The sequence below is a fragment of the Mercenaria mercenaria genome, chromosome 11, assembly GCF_021730395.1.
Source record: "Mercenaria mercenaria strain notata chromosome 11, MADL_Memer_1, whole genome shotgun sequence".
Classification (NCBI taxonomy): Eukaryota; Metazoa; Mollusca; class Bivalvia; order Venerida; family Veneridae; genus Mercenaria; species Mercenaria mercenaria.
In genome coordinates this window covers 19,512,586-19,533,024 of record NC_069371.1, presented here as the reverse complement: position 1 = coordinate 19,533,024, position 20,439 = coordinate 19,512,586, and the positions used below count along the sequence as shown (strand labels likewise).

The window sequence follows — 20,439 nt, the reverse complement described above, 5'->3', positions numbered from 1 at the left end:
GGACATTAACACTTTTTCAAAAAGAAGATAATGGCATGATGCAAAGTTTCATGGAATTTTCATGTTTCTTGTTTTTCTTTCAGAGATACAAGTCCCTGTTGGTAGAGGTAGAACTTCAGCTACAATAATCACCTCACAATGGTAATTATCCATAGGGTATATTTTATATAGAAAATAGCAGGCTATTATCTTTGATATCAAATATATCAAGTGAGGTTGATCTGGGTATTATTTTTTTAACAATTTACATTTTATAAGTCATTTACAGAAAAAAAAGGACACCCATCATGTGGGGTAATGTGTTTTACAGACACCTTTTGTTTGGAATGCTTTACCACCAATTTTTAGGTCATCTGATTTTCGTAAAAAAAAAATGAGTCATTGTAATCATTTGATCGGCGTTGGCGTCTGCGTCGGTGTTGCCTGATTAAGTTTTACTATCAAAGCTATTGCTTCAAAACTTGCAACACTTGTTCACCATCAAAAGCTGACTCTGTACAGCAAGAAATATAACTCCATCCAGCTTTTTGCAAGAATTATGGCCCCTTTTGGACTTAGAACGTATCAGATGTCTTAGTTATGTTTTGCCTTTAGGTCAACTCTTCTCATTAACGGTCAAAGCTTTGCTTTAAAACTTGGAGCATTAACTTTGCCATTAAAAGCTGACTCTGCACAGCAAGTACCGTAACTCTACATTGCTTTTTTTGCAAGAATTATGGGCCCTTTTGGATTTAAAAAAGCGTGGGTATGACAATATTTCTGTTATACAGAGACAAAAAAATCAGATGAGCATCTGCACCAGCAGGGCAATGCTCTTGTTTTCTCTTGCATTCAAGGGTGATCCAGTGTCTTAATAGCTCCATGTATACACCATGGCAAGCTGCAGATTACTGAGACATGGGTCAAAGGTGATAGTGAGTTTTCAATGGAAAAGATTACCTGGACAATATTTAACTTTTAACCTGCTCATTTGGCAAGTGGTTCTGCCTTTGCGACCAGTGCAGACCCCTTTTGGACTTAGAAAATCATGGGTATGACAATATTTCTATTATGTCTAGAAATATTGTCATACCCATGATTTTCTAAGTCCAAAAGGGGTCTGCATTGTGATTGTCATAAGTTCTGCCATCTTGTAAAAACCAAGCCTTTTATAGGCAACTTCAGAATCAATACAAAACTATAACTGTCAAACTTAACATAAACATAATATAACTTTACTTGTAGAATGAAGAGATACCAAGGGGAAACTTTGAAGAGTCAGTGCCTTCTGATGCAGGTCGGGCTGATGGTATGTGATATAATTATGTTTTCTAGCTCACTAGAGCATAACAGTCCCAAAATGAGTTCTTGTAAATACTCACTATCTAACATCCGGGACTATTCATTCATCATTCATTGCATGCTCCCTGGAGGAGTGGAGGCAGTGGTAAACTAATAGAAATGTATCAATAAGTGCGTGTATTGAATGTACAATGCCCGTCTGAGGAGTTCTGGCTCTTAGTAATGCTTAGGTGTGCTGTTTCATGCCACAAACAGTAATTCACACCTTCTGGATGTATGCAAGTATTGAGTATTTATTATGCCGACTTAAGGTTAGAGTTAGGTTTAACCTATATTTAATAGTGTACATTAAATGCATGTGTACATTCAGTATGGGAGAATTTATAATGCCTTCCTGTTTCTTGCACAATGTATCACTGGAAATTACACATTTTTAGCTCGACTATTCATAGAATAGTAGAACTATTGGACTCGCCCATGCATCGGCGTCCGCGTTGGTGTCTGTGTCGGCGTCCTCGTCCCGATTTGGTTAAGTTTTTGTATGTAAGCTGGTATCTCAGCAACCACTTGTGGGAATGGATTGAAACTTCACACACTTATTCACTGTGATAAACTGACTTACACTGCACAGGTTCCATAACTCTATTTTGCTTTTTTACAAAATTATGCCCCTTTTTTTACTTAGAATTTTTTGGTTAAGGTTTTGTATGTAAGCTGTTATCTCAGTACTCACTAATTGGAATGGATTGAAACTTCACACACTTGTTCACTGTCATCATCTGACATGCACAAAGCAGGTCCCATAACTTTATTTTGCTTTTATACAAAATTATGCCCATTTTTCAACATAGAAATTTTTGGTTAAGTTTTTGTATGTAAGCTGGTATCTCGGTATCCACTAATGGGAAAGGATTTAAACTTCACACACTTGTTCACTGTCATGATATGACATGCAGTGCAAAGGGTCAATAACTCAACTTCGCATTTTACAAAATTATGCCCCTTTTTCAACTAAGGAGTTTTGGGTTAAATTCTTATATGTAAGCTGGTATCTCAGTACCCACTAATGGGAATGGATTGAAACTTCACACACTTGTCCACTGTCATGAACTGATAAGCACTATGCAGGTTCCATAACCCTATTTTGCTTTTTCACTAAATTATGCCCCTTTTTCGACTCATATTCATTCAATTGACAAGGCTGTTGAATAGTCGAGCGTTGCTGTCCTCTGACAGCTCTTGTTAAACAGCTTGATAGGTGGGACTATTTTCAGGGAGAAATACATAGAAATTAAAGAAGAAATTACAAAAAAATATTAACAAAATGCTGAAAAATAATCAAATCAGGATTTCAGTAATGTCCTCAGTTTTCAGTAGTATATAATTATCTACATTCACTTTTAGGTTTTATGTTAGTTTAGGGGGTATATAGGAGTTGTATTGTAGTCATGCAGTCAATTGGTCAGTCCCTTGCAAAAACTTGTGGAGCAAACTAATTCAGGTGAAAGGTAGTACACATGAATACCGTGAGGTGTAGGTGTGCATGACAAATCTTTATTTGGGGTGAACACAGGTGAGATGCTCAGAGGCCCCAATCTCCACAAAAAAATTGTAAAATGAACTACTTTCGTATTTTAAAAGGGATTCAAATGAAGCTTCATACATGTGTAGATGTGCATGGCAAATTCTTCTCTTGGATGGGCAATAGGGTTCATTCTCTATGTAAAAACTCTATGGAGCAGATTTTAAAGGGATTCCAATTTCATACATATTGTCACCATGAAGTTTGACATATTTTTCTATGAAAGACAAAGATGGGGGTCCAGATGCCCCTGTCCCACCTCTGTAAAAATTCTATGGAGCAAACAGCTTCTACATTTTGAAGGGATTCCAGTGAAACTTCATGCACTGAATCACCATGAAGTGTATTTTTGTCTGTGATAATTATATTTATACCCCCACAAAATGAAGTTTGGGGGGGGGGGGGTATATAAGAGTGAGCTTGTCGGTCAGTTGGTCGGTCTGTTGGTCCGTTGATTTTCATGGTTTCCGGATGATAACTCATGGAAGGCTTAACCTATTTAACTAATTTTTGGTACACTGATGTAACATCAGAAAATACAGGTCAGATTCGACTTTGGGCTCAGTAGGTCAAAGGTCAAGGTCACAGTGACTCGAAACAATTAAACGGTTTCCGGATGATAACTTGAGAACGCTTGGGTCTAGGATCATAATTTTTTGTACACAGGTATAACATGATAAAATACAGGTCAATTTCGACTTTATGGTCAGTTGGTCAAAGGTCAAGGTCACAGTGGCTCGGAACAGTAAAACGGTTTCCGGATGATATCTTAAGAATGCTTGGGCCTAGGGTCATAAATTTTTGGTACACAGGTGTAACATCATGAAATACAGGTCAGGTTTGACTTTGAGGTCAGTAGGTCAAAGGTCAAGGTCACAGTGGCTCGGAACAGTGAAAAGGTTTCCGGATGATAACTTGAGAACGCTTGGGTCTAGGATCATAATTTTTTGTACACAGATGTAACATGGTAAAATACAGATCAAGTTCGACTTTGAAGGCAGTAGGTCAAAGGTTAAGGTCACAATGACACAAAACAGTTAAACAGTTTCCGGATAATAACTTGAGAACGCTTCGGTCTAGGATCATGACAATTGATAAGGAAGTTGGTTATGACCAGCAGATGACCCCTTATGAATTTTAAGTCAGTAGGTCACAGGTCAAGGTCACAGTGACCTGGAACATTTAAAACGGTTTTCGGACAATAACTTCAGAACACTTTGGACTAGGATCACGAAACTTAATAGGGAGGTTGGTCATGACCAGCAGATGACCCCTATTGATTTTTAGTTCCAAAGGTCAAAGGTCAGAGTGACCCGGAACATTTAAACTTTTTCAGGACAATAACTTGAGAATGTTTGGGCCAAGGATTATGAAACTTCATACGGAGGTTGATCATGACCAGCAGATGACCTGTATTGATTTTGAGGTCAGTAGGTCATAGGCCAAGCAAGTTCGGCCTTGACTTTGGTTTAGTTCTGTGACTAGACTATATTGTGGGGTATAATTCGTCACTCCTGTGACAACTCTAGTTTTTTTTGTGTGGGGGAGGTGGGGGGTGGGGAAGGGGGATTGGAGGAAGATAGGAGCCTATTGGACTGCATCTCTCTGCTGTAAGAAGTTTGTGTTAGGATTTGTCTTTAAAGAAATGAGGTATACTGTAACAGTTAAACTGTAATTAGTATTTTGTTTTTCCTATTTATAGACATTCCAAAAGTTTCGCTCTCACCTAGCACAACAGATGAGTCACGTTTCAATTTGGAGAACACAAAGGTAAGTTTTCTTTATTGGTAAATTTTAGTGACTTTGTTTTTCTGTTGAAACAATCATACAGCAGAAAACACTTTGTTCTGATTGAACAAATAAACATAATGCAAAGTATATATCATAAACAAGAATATAATGTTATTAACCAAGCAATTTCATATTGGCCTTGTTCTAACTTCTTTGTCCATAGGTTGTCGTATTGGCCAAAGGCTAGCCAATACCACTGTCAGAGGACAAATAACTAGGCAAATATGAAATCTCCTGATTAATGATAAGTTTATTTTTTTAGCTTTTGAACATTGGCGGTGACACCATGAGAACTTCTGAGTTACCTTTCGGTTGTTATACATGATGAAGATCGAAAACTGTGTTTTAAGCATTAACATTTAAGCAAGTAAAACAGAATGGGTTGTAAGTAGTTACTGTATGTGTGAATAATTTTGAGAGATATATGCCATGACATAATCAGCAATAACTGGAACTTACTGATTTTATTTTCTCTAGTGATTATATTACCATGAGTATATTACCATTTGAGATGTGATAGAAACTGCCTTAAATGTCATTTTGTAGGCTGCAGGCAACGAGACACAAAATTGTACACGTATGTGTTGATCAAGATGATACAACCAACCAATCACATATTATATACCCTATGCCTCATTTTATTCTTGCAGTTAGTTCACAACCAATATTATTCATCCATTTCTCAGCATGTGAATCACTGTTATTATTGCACAAATAATCCACACTATCTAAATGTCTCTTTAAGATAAGTCCCATCCTTTCAATTAAACTGAGTTTCGCATATTTTCTCAATATTTATTTCCTTGAAAATTGTCAGACTTATGGCAGGAACTTGTTTGTACACAATATTGATTATATAAAAAACACCGAAGTGTAGTGTAATCACACAACAATATTGATTAAGCTGAAAGTATCGTTATAATCTACAAAACAGTATATATGTATCAACATCTTACGTCCACTCAGTCTTACTTAGTTATATTACATGAACATGTTAGATATTTTTGTTGAATATGTGTAAACTAATGTAATGTATAATTCTTATGTAAAAACAAAATGGCATCTTCTAAAAATCTGACAGAAGTGACTTCTCTGTATTGGCCCTCTATTTTGAACCAGTCAGAATACTTGAATTCTGTATTGGCCCTGTATTCTCATATTGGTCCTGCTTTTATCATATTGGCTCAGTTCTGCTTTGAATTAGCTCTACCAGTTTCATATGATGTGCACAATAGATCTAATACAGTGTATAATATTGTAAAGTTGAATAATAATGAGCATTATTCATCTCCCACCTCAGATTTCATGTGTATAAGTTGGCAGCTACTTGTGAAGCACATTTTACTATAGGAAAGAATCCAGGAACACTGGTTAGGTTAAATGTCCCCATTACATAACTGAATTACTGTTTCAAAATGGCACTAAACTTAAAACAAACAAAAAGATTGATGTTTTCAAAAACTTTTCTTGTTAATTTATAGATCTATTTCACAAGACATGGAATACGGATCATAGATCGTGGAGATAATACAAAGACAACACTTCTTCATGCTGCTGCTGGCTTTGGTGATATAGAATCTGTAAGATACCTTCTAGAGCAAAATGTAGATGTGAATATTACAGATGAAAGGTTTGTCTTAAGATGTCAAAATTTAAAGTCCAATATTCTTGAATGTCTGTGAGTTATAATTTGTTCAAGATATTAAGCTCAATTTCCTTTCTGAATCATTTACAAGTTGACCATAAAAAAAGTACAGGGAGAAATGTCATGTGAAATTCATTTACTTCCTCAAGTTTAATTATAAGTCATCTTCAGTATTCAATAGGGGAAACTCTATATTTGGGAAATAAATTTATGGGTTTTCACTGGTTCCTCAATGAAAAAAAGTTGTCAGAAAATATAAAACCTTCTGCTCATTTTGGAATCAAAATCACTTTTTTGTGGCTTGCTTCATTCAAAAGTCCCTGAAACATGCCATTCTAACTTGGATATTTATCTAAATTTTTGTCGTTCAAGCAGACTTATTAAAATTTTTAATCTACAGTTTTGTTTATGACATTCAAAGCTGCCTGAAAAGGATACTTAAATTCCCTGTTGGAAAACAAAGGTATATATTTAATATGCTTTGCAATCAAAATTATGAGAATGTCAGTCATGTGAAGTATAGGCATATTATGAAAATGTGATCTAACAGCAGTGATATTCTTTAAACAAAACTAAATTTTTAGAAAGATGCAAGTGAATTATCTAGATGGGAAATAATTGTTTACATATATTGTAATTGCCATAACTTCACTACATCAGTCTTTAGCTCACCTGTCACGTAGTGACAAGGTGAGCTTTCGTGATCGCCCTTCTTCCGTCGTCCGTCCATCGGTCGTCCGTTCACAATTTCTTGTGAACACGATAGAGACCACAGTTTGCAGTCAGTTTTAATCAAACTTGCACACAACTTGTATTGGCATTATATCTCGGTTCCTTTCGAGAACTGGCCAGATCCCATCATGGGTTCCAGAGTTTTGGCCCCTTGAAAGGCCAAAATTTACTATTTTTGGCTTGTGGACACTATAGAGACCACATTTTGCAATCAACTTTAATCAAACTTGCACACAAGTTGTATAGGCATAATATCTCGGTTCCTTTCGAAAACTGGCCAGATCCCATCATGGGTTTTAGAGTTATGGCCCTTAAAGGGCCAGAATCTGCTATTTTTGGCTTGTGGACATGATAGAGACCACATTTTGCAATCAACTTTATTCAAACTTGCACACAGCTTGTATTGGCATAATATCTCAGTTCCTTTCGAAAACAGGTCAGATTCCATCATGGGTTCAAGAGTTATGGCCCCTTAAAGGGCCAAAATTTGCTACTTTGGCTTTTGCAGCCATATAGAGACTCCTTTTATGGTTTGATTTGATACAAACTTGCAAAATATCTTCAACAACAATAAATCTTGGATTCCATCATGAATCTGTCAGATCCAGTTGTAGGATCCGGAGTTACGGCCCCTAATTGACCCATGAAAGAGCCAAACTTTTTTACCTTGTGAACACGATAGAAGTGACATTTTATATTTGATTTTTACCATACTTACACACAACTTAAGTCACAATAAGATCTGAGTTCCTTTCAAAAACCGGCTAGATTCTATCATGTGTTCTGGAGTTACTGCCCCTGAAAGGGGCAAAATTTTCTAGTTTGGTCCTTTCAGCCATATAGAGGTTTCGTTTACGCTTTGATTTAATACAGACTTGCACAGAGCGATTATCTTGATGATTTCTAGGCCTGGATTGAAACTTGGTCATGTTAGGTCAAAAACTAGGTCATCAGGTCAAATCAAAGGAAAAGCTTGTTAACAACCTTGAGGCCACATTTATGACCCTGTCTTCATGAAACTTGGTCAGAATGTTTATTTTGATGATTTCTAGAAGAAATTCGAAACTGGGTCATATGGGTTCAAAAACTAGGACACCCAGTCAAATTAAAGGAAAAGCTTGTTAACACTCTTGAGGCCACATTTATGACCCTATCTTCATGAAACTTGGTCAGAATGTTTATCTTGATGATTCCTAGGCTAGTTTTGAAACTTGGTCTAATGGGGTAAAAAACTAGGTCACCCAATCAGATCAATGGAAAAGCTTGTTAACACTCTTGTTCAAGCTTTTTAACACTCTTGTTCATTTGAAGTGCTTGAAACTTGGTCGGAATGTTTGTGTGCATAAAATATCGCATGATTTTTTATCTCGGTTATGTAGGATCTTAAACTAGGTCACCAGGTCAAGTGGAAAAATAAGCTTGTTTACACTCAAAAGGCCATGTTTTTTGGTCCAATCTTAATGAAAATTGGTCAGAATATTTGTCTCCGTGAAATCACTAGGTAAAACATGTTTACACTGTTATTGTGTGTTACTCAGGTGAGTGACTTTTTACTTTATATACAAACTTGACCACACACTGATTATTCCTGTCAAGTTGAATAAAAATCTTGGTCTTGAAATGTATAATCATAATTATGTTTATAAAATAATATTATGAATAAGTTATTAAGGTTAAGCATATCTTTATATGGCATTTGGTCAAAATAATGACCCATTTTCCACTGAGAAAATGATATTTCTTGCTTTTATGGTAAACAAGCGCCTTCTTTGATATTATTACACCAAATTTGGTGTAAAAATATCAAAGACGGCCCTTCCCACGAGATTTCACCAGAGGTTATTCACAAAAAACATTAACAAATTGCAATGTGCAAAAAATTCTTTCAAAATTTGACACCAAAATTTCAAAAAGAACATTAAATTCAGATTAAATTTTCTAATTTAGATTGACACAACTTTTATGATTATTCACTAGATTTAAAGATATTTTAAATACAAAACCAGGAATTGTATTTATACCCCCACCAAACATGTGGGCAGGGGCTATATAGGAATCAGTCCTGTCGCGTCCCATCCCGTCCCGAGACCCATCCCGTCCCGAGACCTGTATCTCAGTTATTACTAAATGTATTTCAAACTTAAAATAGATGTTCCACCTTATCACCCACTTCATGTGACACAAGGTGCATAACTGTGACACCAATATTTAGCTCGACTTTTTGAAGAAAAGTGCGTGTGTGCGTCCGTCCGGATTTGTTTGTCCGGACCATAACTTCGACATGCATGGAGCAATCTTGTTTATATTTGGCATGAATGTTAACCTCAGTGAGACGGAGTGTCTTGCGCAAACCCCAGGTTCCTATCTCAAAGATCAAGGTCACAATTACAGGTCAAAGGTCAAATTCAAAAATGACTTTGTCTGGAGCATTTCTTCTTCATGCATGGAGGGATTTTGATGTAACTTGGCACAATTGTTCACCATCATGAAATGGAGTGTCGTGCGCAAGAACCAGTCCCTAGGTCTAAGGTCAAGGTCACACTCAGAGGTCAAAGGATACAGGAATGACAACTTTGTCCGGAGCATTTCTTCTTCATGCATGGAGGGATTTTGATGTCGCTTGGCACAAATGTTCACCACTATGAGATGGAGTGTCATGCTCAAGAACCAGGTCCCTAGGTCTAAGGTCAAGGTCACACTTAGAGGTCAAAAGTCAGATATAAGAATGACTTTGTCTGGAGCATTTCTTTTTGATGCATAGAGGGATTTTGATGTAACTTGGCATAGTTGTTCATCATCATGAGACGGAGTGTCATGCGCAAGATATTAGAATTACTTCCCTTTGTTGTTACTATAAATACCGGTAGCTTATATTCGTAACTTTTTTATCACTGGTTGTAAGGAAAATCAAGACCACTTTCCTGTAGTACAACATGTTACATCCAATTTTCAGGTGAATTTTGACCTATCTCTGCTGGTGAGGATTTTTGTGATGACTTAAAATTATTTTTATTTTTTTTAAGATTTACGTCCCTTTGTTGTTACTTTAAATAACTTATATTGTAACTTTTTGCAATCTCTTTTTTTATTTGGCATAAATGTTTGCCTCAATGAGACAGGGAGTGTCTTGTGCAACTCCCAGTCCTTTTGACAGCTGGTGGGCTCGACATGTTGCCCGTGGGCATCTAGTACTTAGAATTTAAGGTTAATTTTGATGCATTATTAAAATATTTTAGTTATTACGAAATGCATTTGTTTCAAACTTGAAGTAGTTATTCCACATCATCACCGACATCATATGACACAAGGTGCATAACTCTTGCACCAATATTTCCTGAATTATGCCCCCTTTTTGCTTAAAATTATACTTATATAGTGTTTTGATACATTTTATCTCCCTTATTATTTGATATTTTATTAACACAGACTCAAGTTATTGTGCAATATTCATCCACCATAGGAGTCATTAAACACTCCAGTGACAGTTCTTGACAGATGTAAATGTTTTTGGTACACTGGTGTAACATCATAAAATAGAGTAATGTTTGACTTTGGCTACAAACCTCAATTTTATATGTAGTTATGGCCCCTTTCCAACTTAAAATTTGTCAAACTCATGGTTGCCGGACAATAACTCGCGAAAGGCTTGATAGATTAAGATAAATTTTGGTACACAGGTGTAACATCATAAAATACAGGTCAAGTTCGATTTAAATTGCACCTTTTTGTGGCCATGTCTTTCTTATGGTTGCCATTCTTCTGTGACAAGACCGTATTGTGGGAGGTATTTGTCACTCCTGTGACTGTTCTAGTTTCACTAGACAGCAAATTACAGTTGAACATGGGCGGGTCTTTTTGGTTGTTCTATTTTGATGTTGAAAAGATCAATATCCTGACACTTAACTTTTTATTTCTGATAGTCACGGAAAGTAAACCATTTATTTTTGTAGCAAACTAACATAAACATGTAAATATAAGAACTAGTGGGATTTATGGATATGCAAGAAGTCCCAATTGGGTTTGCATAAAAAAATAGCACTTTATTCTTAAATAATTTCACAGAAATATTTCTGGTTGTCCCTCTAGTAAGATTGTCCAAGTATCCAGATTTGTAAAAAACGTGGCTGTCAGAGGGTGTAGTCATTGTTACATTTTTGAGCTATGAAACTCATATGAACTATCTAGGGCCATCATGGTGGTCTCGTTTTTTTCTGATAAATAACAAGAATTTAACTTCTATTTTCATAGAGGGTTAACTCCACTACACAATGGTGTCCACCACAACCATTATGCAATTGCAGAACTTCTTGTTGAGGTAAGATAAGTACTTTTTGTAACTCAGATTGTTAGAGAAAATCTACCATTATGATTGTAGGTATCACAAAATTCAACTTCTGTAGTGTAGCTTAGAGTTAGCTTTTGAAAATGTTAACAATGCCATGCATCTACAAGGTTTTGATGGTCAAAAGATGTAAAAGATTCATGTACAATTGAAACTTGGTTTCTAAAACACACTTATTTTGAACTTCTGGCTATCTTGAAGAAGTCCTTTCTGGAAAACACCTGCACAACAATCATTAGCTCATCTGATTTTGGGGGAAAAAAATGAAGAGTTATTGTCATCGCTTGATCGGCGTCGGCGTTGGCGTTGCCTGGTTAAGTTTTATGTTTAGGTCAACTTTTCTCCTAAACTATCAAAGGTATTGCTTTGAAACTTGCAACACTTGTTCGCCATCAATAGCTGACCCTGTACAGCAAGAAACATAACTCTATCCTGCTTTTTTCAAGAATTATAGCCTCTTTTGGACTTAGAAAATATCAGATTTCTTGGTTAAGTTTTATGTTTAGGTCAACTTTTCTCATAAATTATCAAAGCTATTGCTTTGAAAACTTGCAACACTTGTTCACCATCATAAGCTGACCCTGTACATCAAGGAACACAACTCCATCCTGCTTTTTGCAAGAATTATTGCCCCTTTTGTACTTAGAAAATCAGATTTCTTGGTTAAGTTTTTGTCACCATCATAAGTTGGGTCTGTACATCAAGAAACATAACTCCAATCTGCTTTTTGCAAGAATTATGGCCCTTTTTGGACTTAGAAAATCATGGGTAGGACAATATTTTTATTACACAAAAAAATCAGATGGGCGTCAGCACTCGCAAGGCAATGCTCTTGTTTTTAAAGACATATCTGACATTTTTAGCTCGACTATTCGAAGAATAAGTAGAGCTATCCTACTCACCACGGCGTCGGCGTCGGCGTCGGCGTCACACCTTGGTTAAGTTTTTCGTACCAGTCCACATTTTGACAAAGTCTTTTGAGATAAAGCTTTGAAACTTTCAACACTTGTTTACCATCATCATGGCCAGTTATAGGCAAGAGCACATAACTCCATCAAGGATTTTGGCTGAATTATGGCCCCTTTTGACTTAGAAATCATGGTTAAGTTTTTCGTACCAGTTCATATTTTGACAAAGTCTTTTAAGATAAAGCTTTGAAACTTTCAACACTTGTTTACCATCACCATGGCCAGTTATAGGCAAGAGTACATAACTCCATCAAGGATTTTGGCTGAATTATGGCCCCTTTTGACTTAGAAATCATGGTTAAGTTTTTCGTACCAGTTCATATTTTGACAAAGTCTTTTAAGATAAAGCTTTGAAACTTTCAACACTTGTTTACCATCACCATGGCCAGTTATAGGCAAGAGTACATAACTCCATCAAGGATTTTGGCTGAATTATGGCCCCTTTTGACTTAGAAATCATGGTTAAGTTTTTCGTACCAGTTCATATTTTGACAAAGTCTTTTAAGATAAAGCTTTGAAACTTTCAACACTTGTTTACCATCACCATGGCCAGTTATAGGCAAGAGTATATAACTCCATCAGGGATTTTGGCTGAATTATGGCCCCTTTCGACTTAGAAATCTTGGTTAATATTTCGTACCAGTTCATATTTTGACAAAGTCTTTTGAGATAAAGCTTTGAAACTTTCAACACTTGTTTACCATCACCATGGCCAGTTATAGGCAAGAGCACATAACTCCATCAAGGATTTTGGCTGAATTATGACCCCTTTTGACTTAGAAATCTTGGTTAAGTTTTTCGTACTAGTTCATATTTTTTGTAAAGTGTTTGACATATGGCTTTGAAACTTTTATCACTTGTTTAGTATAATAGTCTCTATCTGTAGGAAAGAGAAAATAACTCTGTCATCTATTTTGGCTGAATTATGGCCCTTTTTGGACTTTGAAATTGGTTCTGTTTTCATACAAGTCCATGTTTTGTCAAAACTATTTGACATATGGCTTTTAAACTTTGAACACTTGTTTATCATTATGATTTCCATCTGTAGGCAAGAGTACATAACTATTTTGACTGAATTATGGCCCCTTTTGGACTTTGAAATTGCCTCATATATTGCCATTTAGTGCAAGACTTATCGAAAGCAAAGTAATACAGGAACATTGTTTGTCTAATCTATTTATTTCTTTTGTCTGAATATCCGTGGAAATATTTTGACCCCATTCTTCAATCAATTCTTCGAATAGTCGAGCGCGCTGTCATCAGACAGCTCTTGTTCTTGGTATCCTGAGGCATTAAGAGGGTAGTGCTAGGACTGGTCAGCCTGATGTCAGTATAATGTGACTGGATGGGGTATCATGCCATGTGTCTACGGCGTGATATTCCAGTGAGGCAGCACTATAAAGTTGGGCATTGTGCTCACTCTAAAAGTAGACACCGTCGTTTATATGTCTGAAAAATTGTTGAAAAAGACGTTAAACCGGAACACACACACACACACTAGTTTTTAGCTCACATGTCACAAAGTGACAATGTGAGCTTTTGTGATCACGCAGCGTCCGTCGTCCGTGCGTGCGTGCGTGCGTAAACTTTTGCTTGTGACCACTCTAGAGGTCACATTTTTCATGGGATCTTTATGAAAGTTGGTCAGAATGTTTATCTTGATGATATCTAGGTCAAGTTCGAAACTCTAAACTGCGATCAAAAACTAGGTCAGTAGGTCTAAAAATAGAAAAACCTTGTGACCTCTCTAGAGGCCATACTTTTCAATGGATCTTCATGAAAGTTATGCAGAATGTTCACCTTGATGATATCTAGGTCAAGTTCGAAACTGGGTCACGTGCCATCAAAAACTAGGTCAGTAGGTCAAATAATAAAAAAACCTTGTGACCTCTCTAGAGGCCATATTTTTCATGGGATCTGTATGAAAGTTGGTCAGAATGTTCATCTTGATGATATCTATGTCAAGTTCGAAACTGGGTCAACTGTGATCAAAAACTAGGTCAGTAGGTCTAAAAATAGAAAAACCTTGTGACCTCTCTAGAGGCCATACTTTTGAATGGATCTTCATGAAAATTGGTCAGAATGTTCACCTTGATGATATCTAGGTCAAGTTCGAAACTGGGTCACATGCCTTCAATAACTAGGTCAGTAGGTCAAATAACAAAAAAACCTTGTGACCTCTCTAGAGGCCATATTTTTCATGGGATCTGTATGAAAATTGGTCAGAATTTTTATCTTGATGATATCTAGGTCAAGTTCGAAACTGGTTCAACTGCGGTCAAAAACTAGGTCAGTAGGTCTAAAAATAAAAAAACCTTGTGACCTCTCTAGAGGCCATACTTTTGAATGGATCTTCATGGAAGTAAGTCAGAATGTTCACCTTGATGATATCTATGTCTTGTTCGAAACTTGGTCACGTGTTTTTAATAACTAGGTCAGTAGGTCAAATAACAAAAAAGCCTTGTGACCTCTCTGGAGGCCATATTTTTCATGGGATCTATATGAAAATTGGTCTGAATGTTCATCTTGATGATATCTAGGTCAGGTTTGAAACTGGGTCAGCTGCAATCAAAAACTAGGTCAGTAGGTCTAAAAATAGAAAAACCTTGTGACCTCTCTAGAATGGATCTTCATGAAAATTGGTCAGAATGTTCACCTTGATGATATCTAGGTCAGTTTCGAACTGGGTCACGTGCCATCAATAACTAGGTCAGTAGGTCAAATAATAAAAAATCTTGTGACCTCTCTAGAGGCCATATTTTTCAGTGGATCTTCATGAAAATTGGTTAGAATTTTTATCTTGATGATATCTAGGTCAGATTCAACACTAGGTCACATGAGCTCAAAAACTAGGTCACAATGTCAAATAATAGAAAAAATCATACTCGGTTTAAAACTGGGTCATGTGGGGACAGGTGAGCGATTCAGGACCATCATGGTCCTCTTGTTGTGTATTGTAAATGTTGAGTTTTGAATTTATGCTTTTAGCAAGGAGCATCTGTGAACAGGGAAGATGTGTGGGGATTTACACCGCTGCATTTAGCAGCAGAGGTTAAAGATTGGAATATCTATCAGCTCCTATTGAAGGTATTATTGAACTTTGAAAAATACTTAAATGTTTGGATGGAGAATATATTTTGTTGTTGGAATAAATTAGAGTGCATTTATTCTGCTGCATCTGTTCTTAACCATGGTTGTGCAGTTTAGCTGGTTCAAAGGAAGCTTACTTAAGGGTATGGATTCAACATTTTACAAGCAATAGGTCTGAACTCTATAAGGATATTTGAACAAAGTGGGTATACAGTTATACTGTATTATTACAGTGTGCCATGGTTGCTGAGGCACTTTTAAAAAAGTCACTGATAGTAGTTTGTTTACCTGCTAAAGTTCAACAGGTGGTAGTTGACATCAATAGACTTTTAATTTTTACAAACAAAATGTATTAATACAGAGATTCATTTACTGCAGATAGCAAGTATCATTCATAATTAAAAGCAGTGCAGTGATAAATATCAAATAATTGATGGAAACATCAGATTAATAAATTAGTGCATTAGCCTATAAAGAATTGAAAAATTATTAATTTCAGAATGGAGGCGATGGCAACAAGAAAAATAGGAATGGTGATACTCCAAATGACCTATTTCTGAAACAGATAAAGAGTTTTGATGTGCTTCAGAGAAAACAAACCAAGGCTACGAATTTACATAAGAAAAGTTTGAAACAAGAAAACTCAATTGATGGCACAAATGACAGTCAGGTAAAAAAAATCAGGCCCTGTTTTCACTATTTTTATCCACTCCCCATAGAGCGAACGGTTTCTGCCCAATAACTGGAGAACCACTTGACCCAGAACTTTCAAGCTTATCAGTATCAGGATTGGGCTTATGAAGTAGATGAACCCAATAGTTTTTTGAATCAGTAGGTCAAGGTCAAGGTCATAGAGGCCCGAACCTGTGAAATGGTTTCTGCCCAATAACTGGAGAACCATTTAACTCAGGACCTTCAAAATTAGTAGCTTGACTGGGCTTGTAAAGTAGACGAACCCTATTGTTTTATGGGGTCAGTAGGTCAAAGGTCAAGGTCACAGGGGCCACAAACCTTGGAAACAGTGTCTGCCCAATAACTTGAGAACCATTCACCCCAGTACCTTCTGATTTGATTGCATGATAGGGCTTATGAAGTAGATGACTAAATGTTTGTACATCCCAAAATCTTGTGTGTCCAACTTCTTCCACACTATTAACCGGATTTGCTTCAACCTTTCACAGATGAACAGCCTTGATGTGCAGATGACTATAAAGGAAGGAATTTTTCCTGTGATCATTCTTACCGCAATTATGGCACTTTGATCTTGTATGTCCTACTCCGAAAACACTATTGAAAGGTTATGCTTGAAAGTTTCACAGTTGAAGGGCCATCATGTGAAGATGACCATAAATAAAATGTCTTTTTTCTGTGGGTATTTTTTTTTTTAGAATTTTGGGCCTTTCTTAATAAAAACTTTGCTATTTAGAGGATGGCACAGTATGTAGGAGCATCCGTGTCCTGTCTCTTGTGGGATTTTTTGTTGTCCCCTGCCTTTTTAGCTCACCTGAGCCAAAGGCTCATGGTGAGCTTTTGTGACTGGTCAATGTCCGTCGTGCATCCTCCGTCATGTGTTGTGTGTCCGTCAACATTTTCTAAAAAAATCTTCTTCTTGAAAACCACTGGGCCGAATTACATCAAATTTCACAGGAATTATCCTTGGGTGGCTCCCTTTCAAAATTGTTCAAAGAGTTGAATTCCATGCAGAACTCTGGTTGCCATACCAAAAGGAAAAACTTTAAAAATCTTCTTGTCCAAAACCACAGGGCCTATGGCTTTGGTTTTGGGTGTGTAGCATCATCTAGTGGTCCTCTACCAAGATTGTTCAAATTTTTCCCCTAGGGTCAAATATGGCCCCGCCCCGGGGGTCACATGGTTTATATAGACTTATATAGGGAAAACTTTGAAAATCTTCTGTACAAAACCACATGGCCTAGGGCTTTGATATTTGGTATGTAGCATCATCTAGTGGTCCTCTACCAAGATTTTCAAATTATCCCCCTAGGGTCAAATATGGCCCCGCGCCGGGGGTCCTAAGTTTTACATAGACATATATAGGAAAAAAAGTTTAAAAATCTTCTTGTCTGAAACCACAAGACTTAGGCCTTTGATATTTTGTTTGTAGCATTGTCTTATGGTCCCAAAATTGTTCAAATTGTACCCCTTGGGTGGAAAAAAGGCCCTGCCCTGGGAGTTCCATGTTTTATATAGACTTAGCTAGGAAAAAAACTTTAAAAATGTTCTTGTCTGAAACCACTCGACCTAGGCTTTTGATATTTGGTATGATGCATTGCCTAGTAGTCCTCTACCAAAATTGTTCAAATTATGCCCTTGGGGTTAAAAGAGGCCCCGCCCCGGGGTCACTTAATTATTATATGAGTTATATAGGCAAAAATACTTAAAAAATTATCTGATACTATTTCCAAGACTGTTTAATAATAATTACCTGATGACGCTAAGTAATATGATGTCACTTGACTGTGACCTTGACCTGCAGACCTACTTTCTTGTTTTTTAAGATACAGCTTTGAAATTTGGATGACATGTACAGTTTTGCACCCCAATCGTAAAACTGAATTTCATTGACCATGAATGTGACCTACTGACTATCTTAATATTTTAGCATCAGTTTGACATTTTGAACATGTAGCTCATTTTACTCAGGTGAGCGATCCAGGGTCATCATGACCCTCTTGTTGAAGAAAGAAAGGGGGACATAGAAATAGGCTGCATCTGTCACACTTTGTGTACAGTCCATAATTCTGCCATCCGTGCAGGGATTTTAAAATAACTTGGCATAAATGTTCACTATAATGAGATGATGTGTGATACTTAAGACCTAGTCCCTTAGCTCCAAGGTCAAGGTCTACTTAGAGGTCAAAGGTTAACAGGGTTTGTTTTTGTGTCCATTCCATAACTCTTCCAGCTATGAAAGAATTTTGAATTAACTTGGCATAAATGTAAACCATAATAAGAGGACACCCCATGCGCAAGACCCAGATTCCTAGATCCAAGGTCAAAATCACAGAGGTTAAATGTTAACATAGTCTGTTTCTTGCTTGGACCGTAATTCTGCCATGTGTCAAAGGATTTTAAAAGTACTTAGCACAACTGTTCCCTACAATGAGTTGATGTGTCATGCACAAGACCCAGACCCCTAGCTTCAAGGTCAAGGTCACATTTTGAAGTAAAAGGTTAACATGATCTGCTTCTTGTCCCCTCCATAACTCTGCCAGTCATCAAGGGATTATAAAATTATGTTCCCCATAATGAGAGTATTTATCATGCGCAAGACCCAGACCCCTAGCTTCAAGGTCAAGGTTACCTTTTGAACATCTGAACAGGTGAGTTTTTCCGATCGCTCGATGTCCGTTGTCAGTCTTCTGTTGTCTGTCAACATTTAGCTTGTGTATGCGATAGAGACTGTATTTTTCAACTGATCTTCATGAAATTTTGTCAGAATGACTACCTTGATGAAATCTAGGCCGAGTTTGAAAATGGGTCATCTTGGGTCAAAAACTAGGTCACTAGGTCAAATGAAAGAAAAACTTTGTGTATGCAATAGAGGCTGTATTTTTCAATTAGTCTTCATGAGTTTTGGTCAGAATGATTACCTTGATGAAATCTAGGCCAAGTTTGAAAATGGGTCAACTGGGGTCAGAAACTAGGTCACTAGGTCAAATCAAAGAAAAACCTTGTGTAGGTGATAGAGGCTGTATTTTTCAACTGATCTTCTGAGGTCAAAAACTAGGTCACTAGGTCAAATTAAAGAAAAACCTTGTGTATGCCATTGAGGCTGTATTTTTCAATTAATCTTCATGAATTTTGGTCAGAATGATTGCCTTGATAAAATCTAGGTCAGGTTTGAATATGGGTCATCTGGGGTCAAAAACTAGGTCACTAGGACAAATCAAAGAAAAAACCTTGTGTATGCAATAGGGGCTGCATTTTATATGGGATCTTCATGAAATATGATCAGAATATTTGTCTTTATGAAATCTAGGTTGAGTTTGAATATGGGTCATCTAGGGTAAAAAACTAGGTCACCCAGTCAAATTAAAGAAAATCTTTGTGTACGCAATAGGGGCTGCATTTTACACTCGATATTCATCAAGTTCAGTCAGAATGATTGCCTTGATGAAATCTAGGTCAAGTTAGAATATGGGTCATCTGTGGTCAAAACCTAGGTCACTAGGTCAAATCAAAGAAAAACCTTGTCACTGGTGGCTGACGATGTCAAACCGCAAGCCGTTTCGTTATGAAGACAGGTAATGGTTTCGTTGTGAGTATTTGTTTACATACACGCCTCACACACCCCTGTGTTACTGGAATTCGTAACTGTGCATATAAAGGTAAGAGTATTTGTGTGAAACGTAAGCTGTAAATCTTTACCAATTGTTAGCAAAGCAAACGTATGACTAATTTGCAGTTGTTTGATCGTGTGTTGAATAAAATCAGACAGTTTCTTTTTGAATGTGTGGTTTTATACAGCAAATTCATGATAAACACAAGCATCCGTTATTAAATGTAGTTATTGTTTCAGCTTTTGAAAACGAGGTCAACATATTTTTCAACTGTACATGTTTTTCATTTGATTTTATGCCTCTATTCCTACAAAAATTGCCTTTAATACTCGGTCGTGTTTATAAGAAATGAGTATGGGTTCTCTCTCGAAGTCACTGCATTAGGTATGGGTTTTCAACTGAAGGTGTATGTGTTTTCTATTGAAGACATCAACAGAATATGTCTAGGTTTTCTTCTGAAGCCATTAGATAATTATACATGTGTGCTGACATTAAATATAATTTGTTTAATTTGTTGTGTTTAACATTAGGGAAAGATGATTCATTCTCGTCTGTTTAAGTTTCACTTAAAAGCATTCGTCTTGGTAACTTTTTGCATTGATTTAAATACAAATATGTAGTTACTTCATCCATTTCATGTATTTAAATCTTGTTGATATGCCACTCTATTTTTTATCAGAAATCATGTTTGTCCAAATCGTTCTATT

The 20,439-nt window shown here is 36.6% G+C and overlaps 1 protein-coding gene across 4 annotated transcripts in view; it reads left to right on the top strand.

Moving 5' to 3' along the window:
* Positions 1-20,439, top strand: part of LOC123532066 (ankyrin repeat domain-containing protein 12-like) — a 64,488-nt gene that overhangs the window by 8,428 nt on the left and 35,621 nt on the right. For all 4 annotated transcript variants that reach the window (XM_053518694.1, XM_053518693.1, XM_053518692.1 and 1 more), the window contains exons 2-8: positions 84-141; positions 1,225-1,288; positions 4,566-4,633; positions 6,136-6,284; positions 11,280-11,346; positions 15,330-15,428; positions 15,931-16,101. In XM_053518694.1, coding sequence (XP_053374669.1) covers positions 139-141; positions 1,225-1,288; positions 4,566-4,633; positions 6,136-6,284; positions 11,280-11,346; positions 15,330-15,428; positions 15,931-16,101 — 621 coding nt within the window. In that variant the 5' untranslated portion in view covers positions 84-138. The remainder of the gene's footprint in view (positions 1-83; positions 142-1,224; positions 1,289-4,565; positions 4,634-6,135; positions 6,285-11,279; positions 11,347-15,329; positions 15,429-15,930; positions 16,102-20,439) is intronic.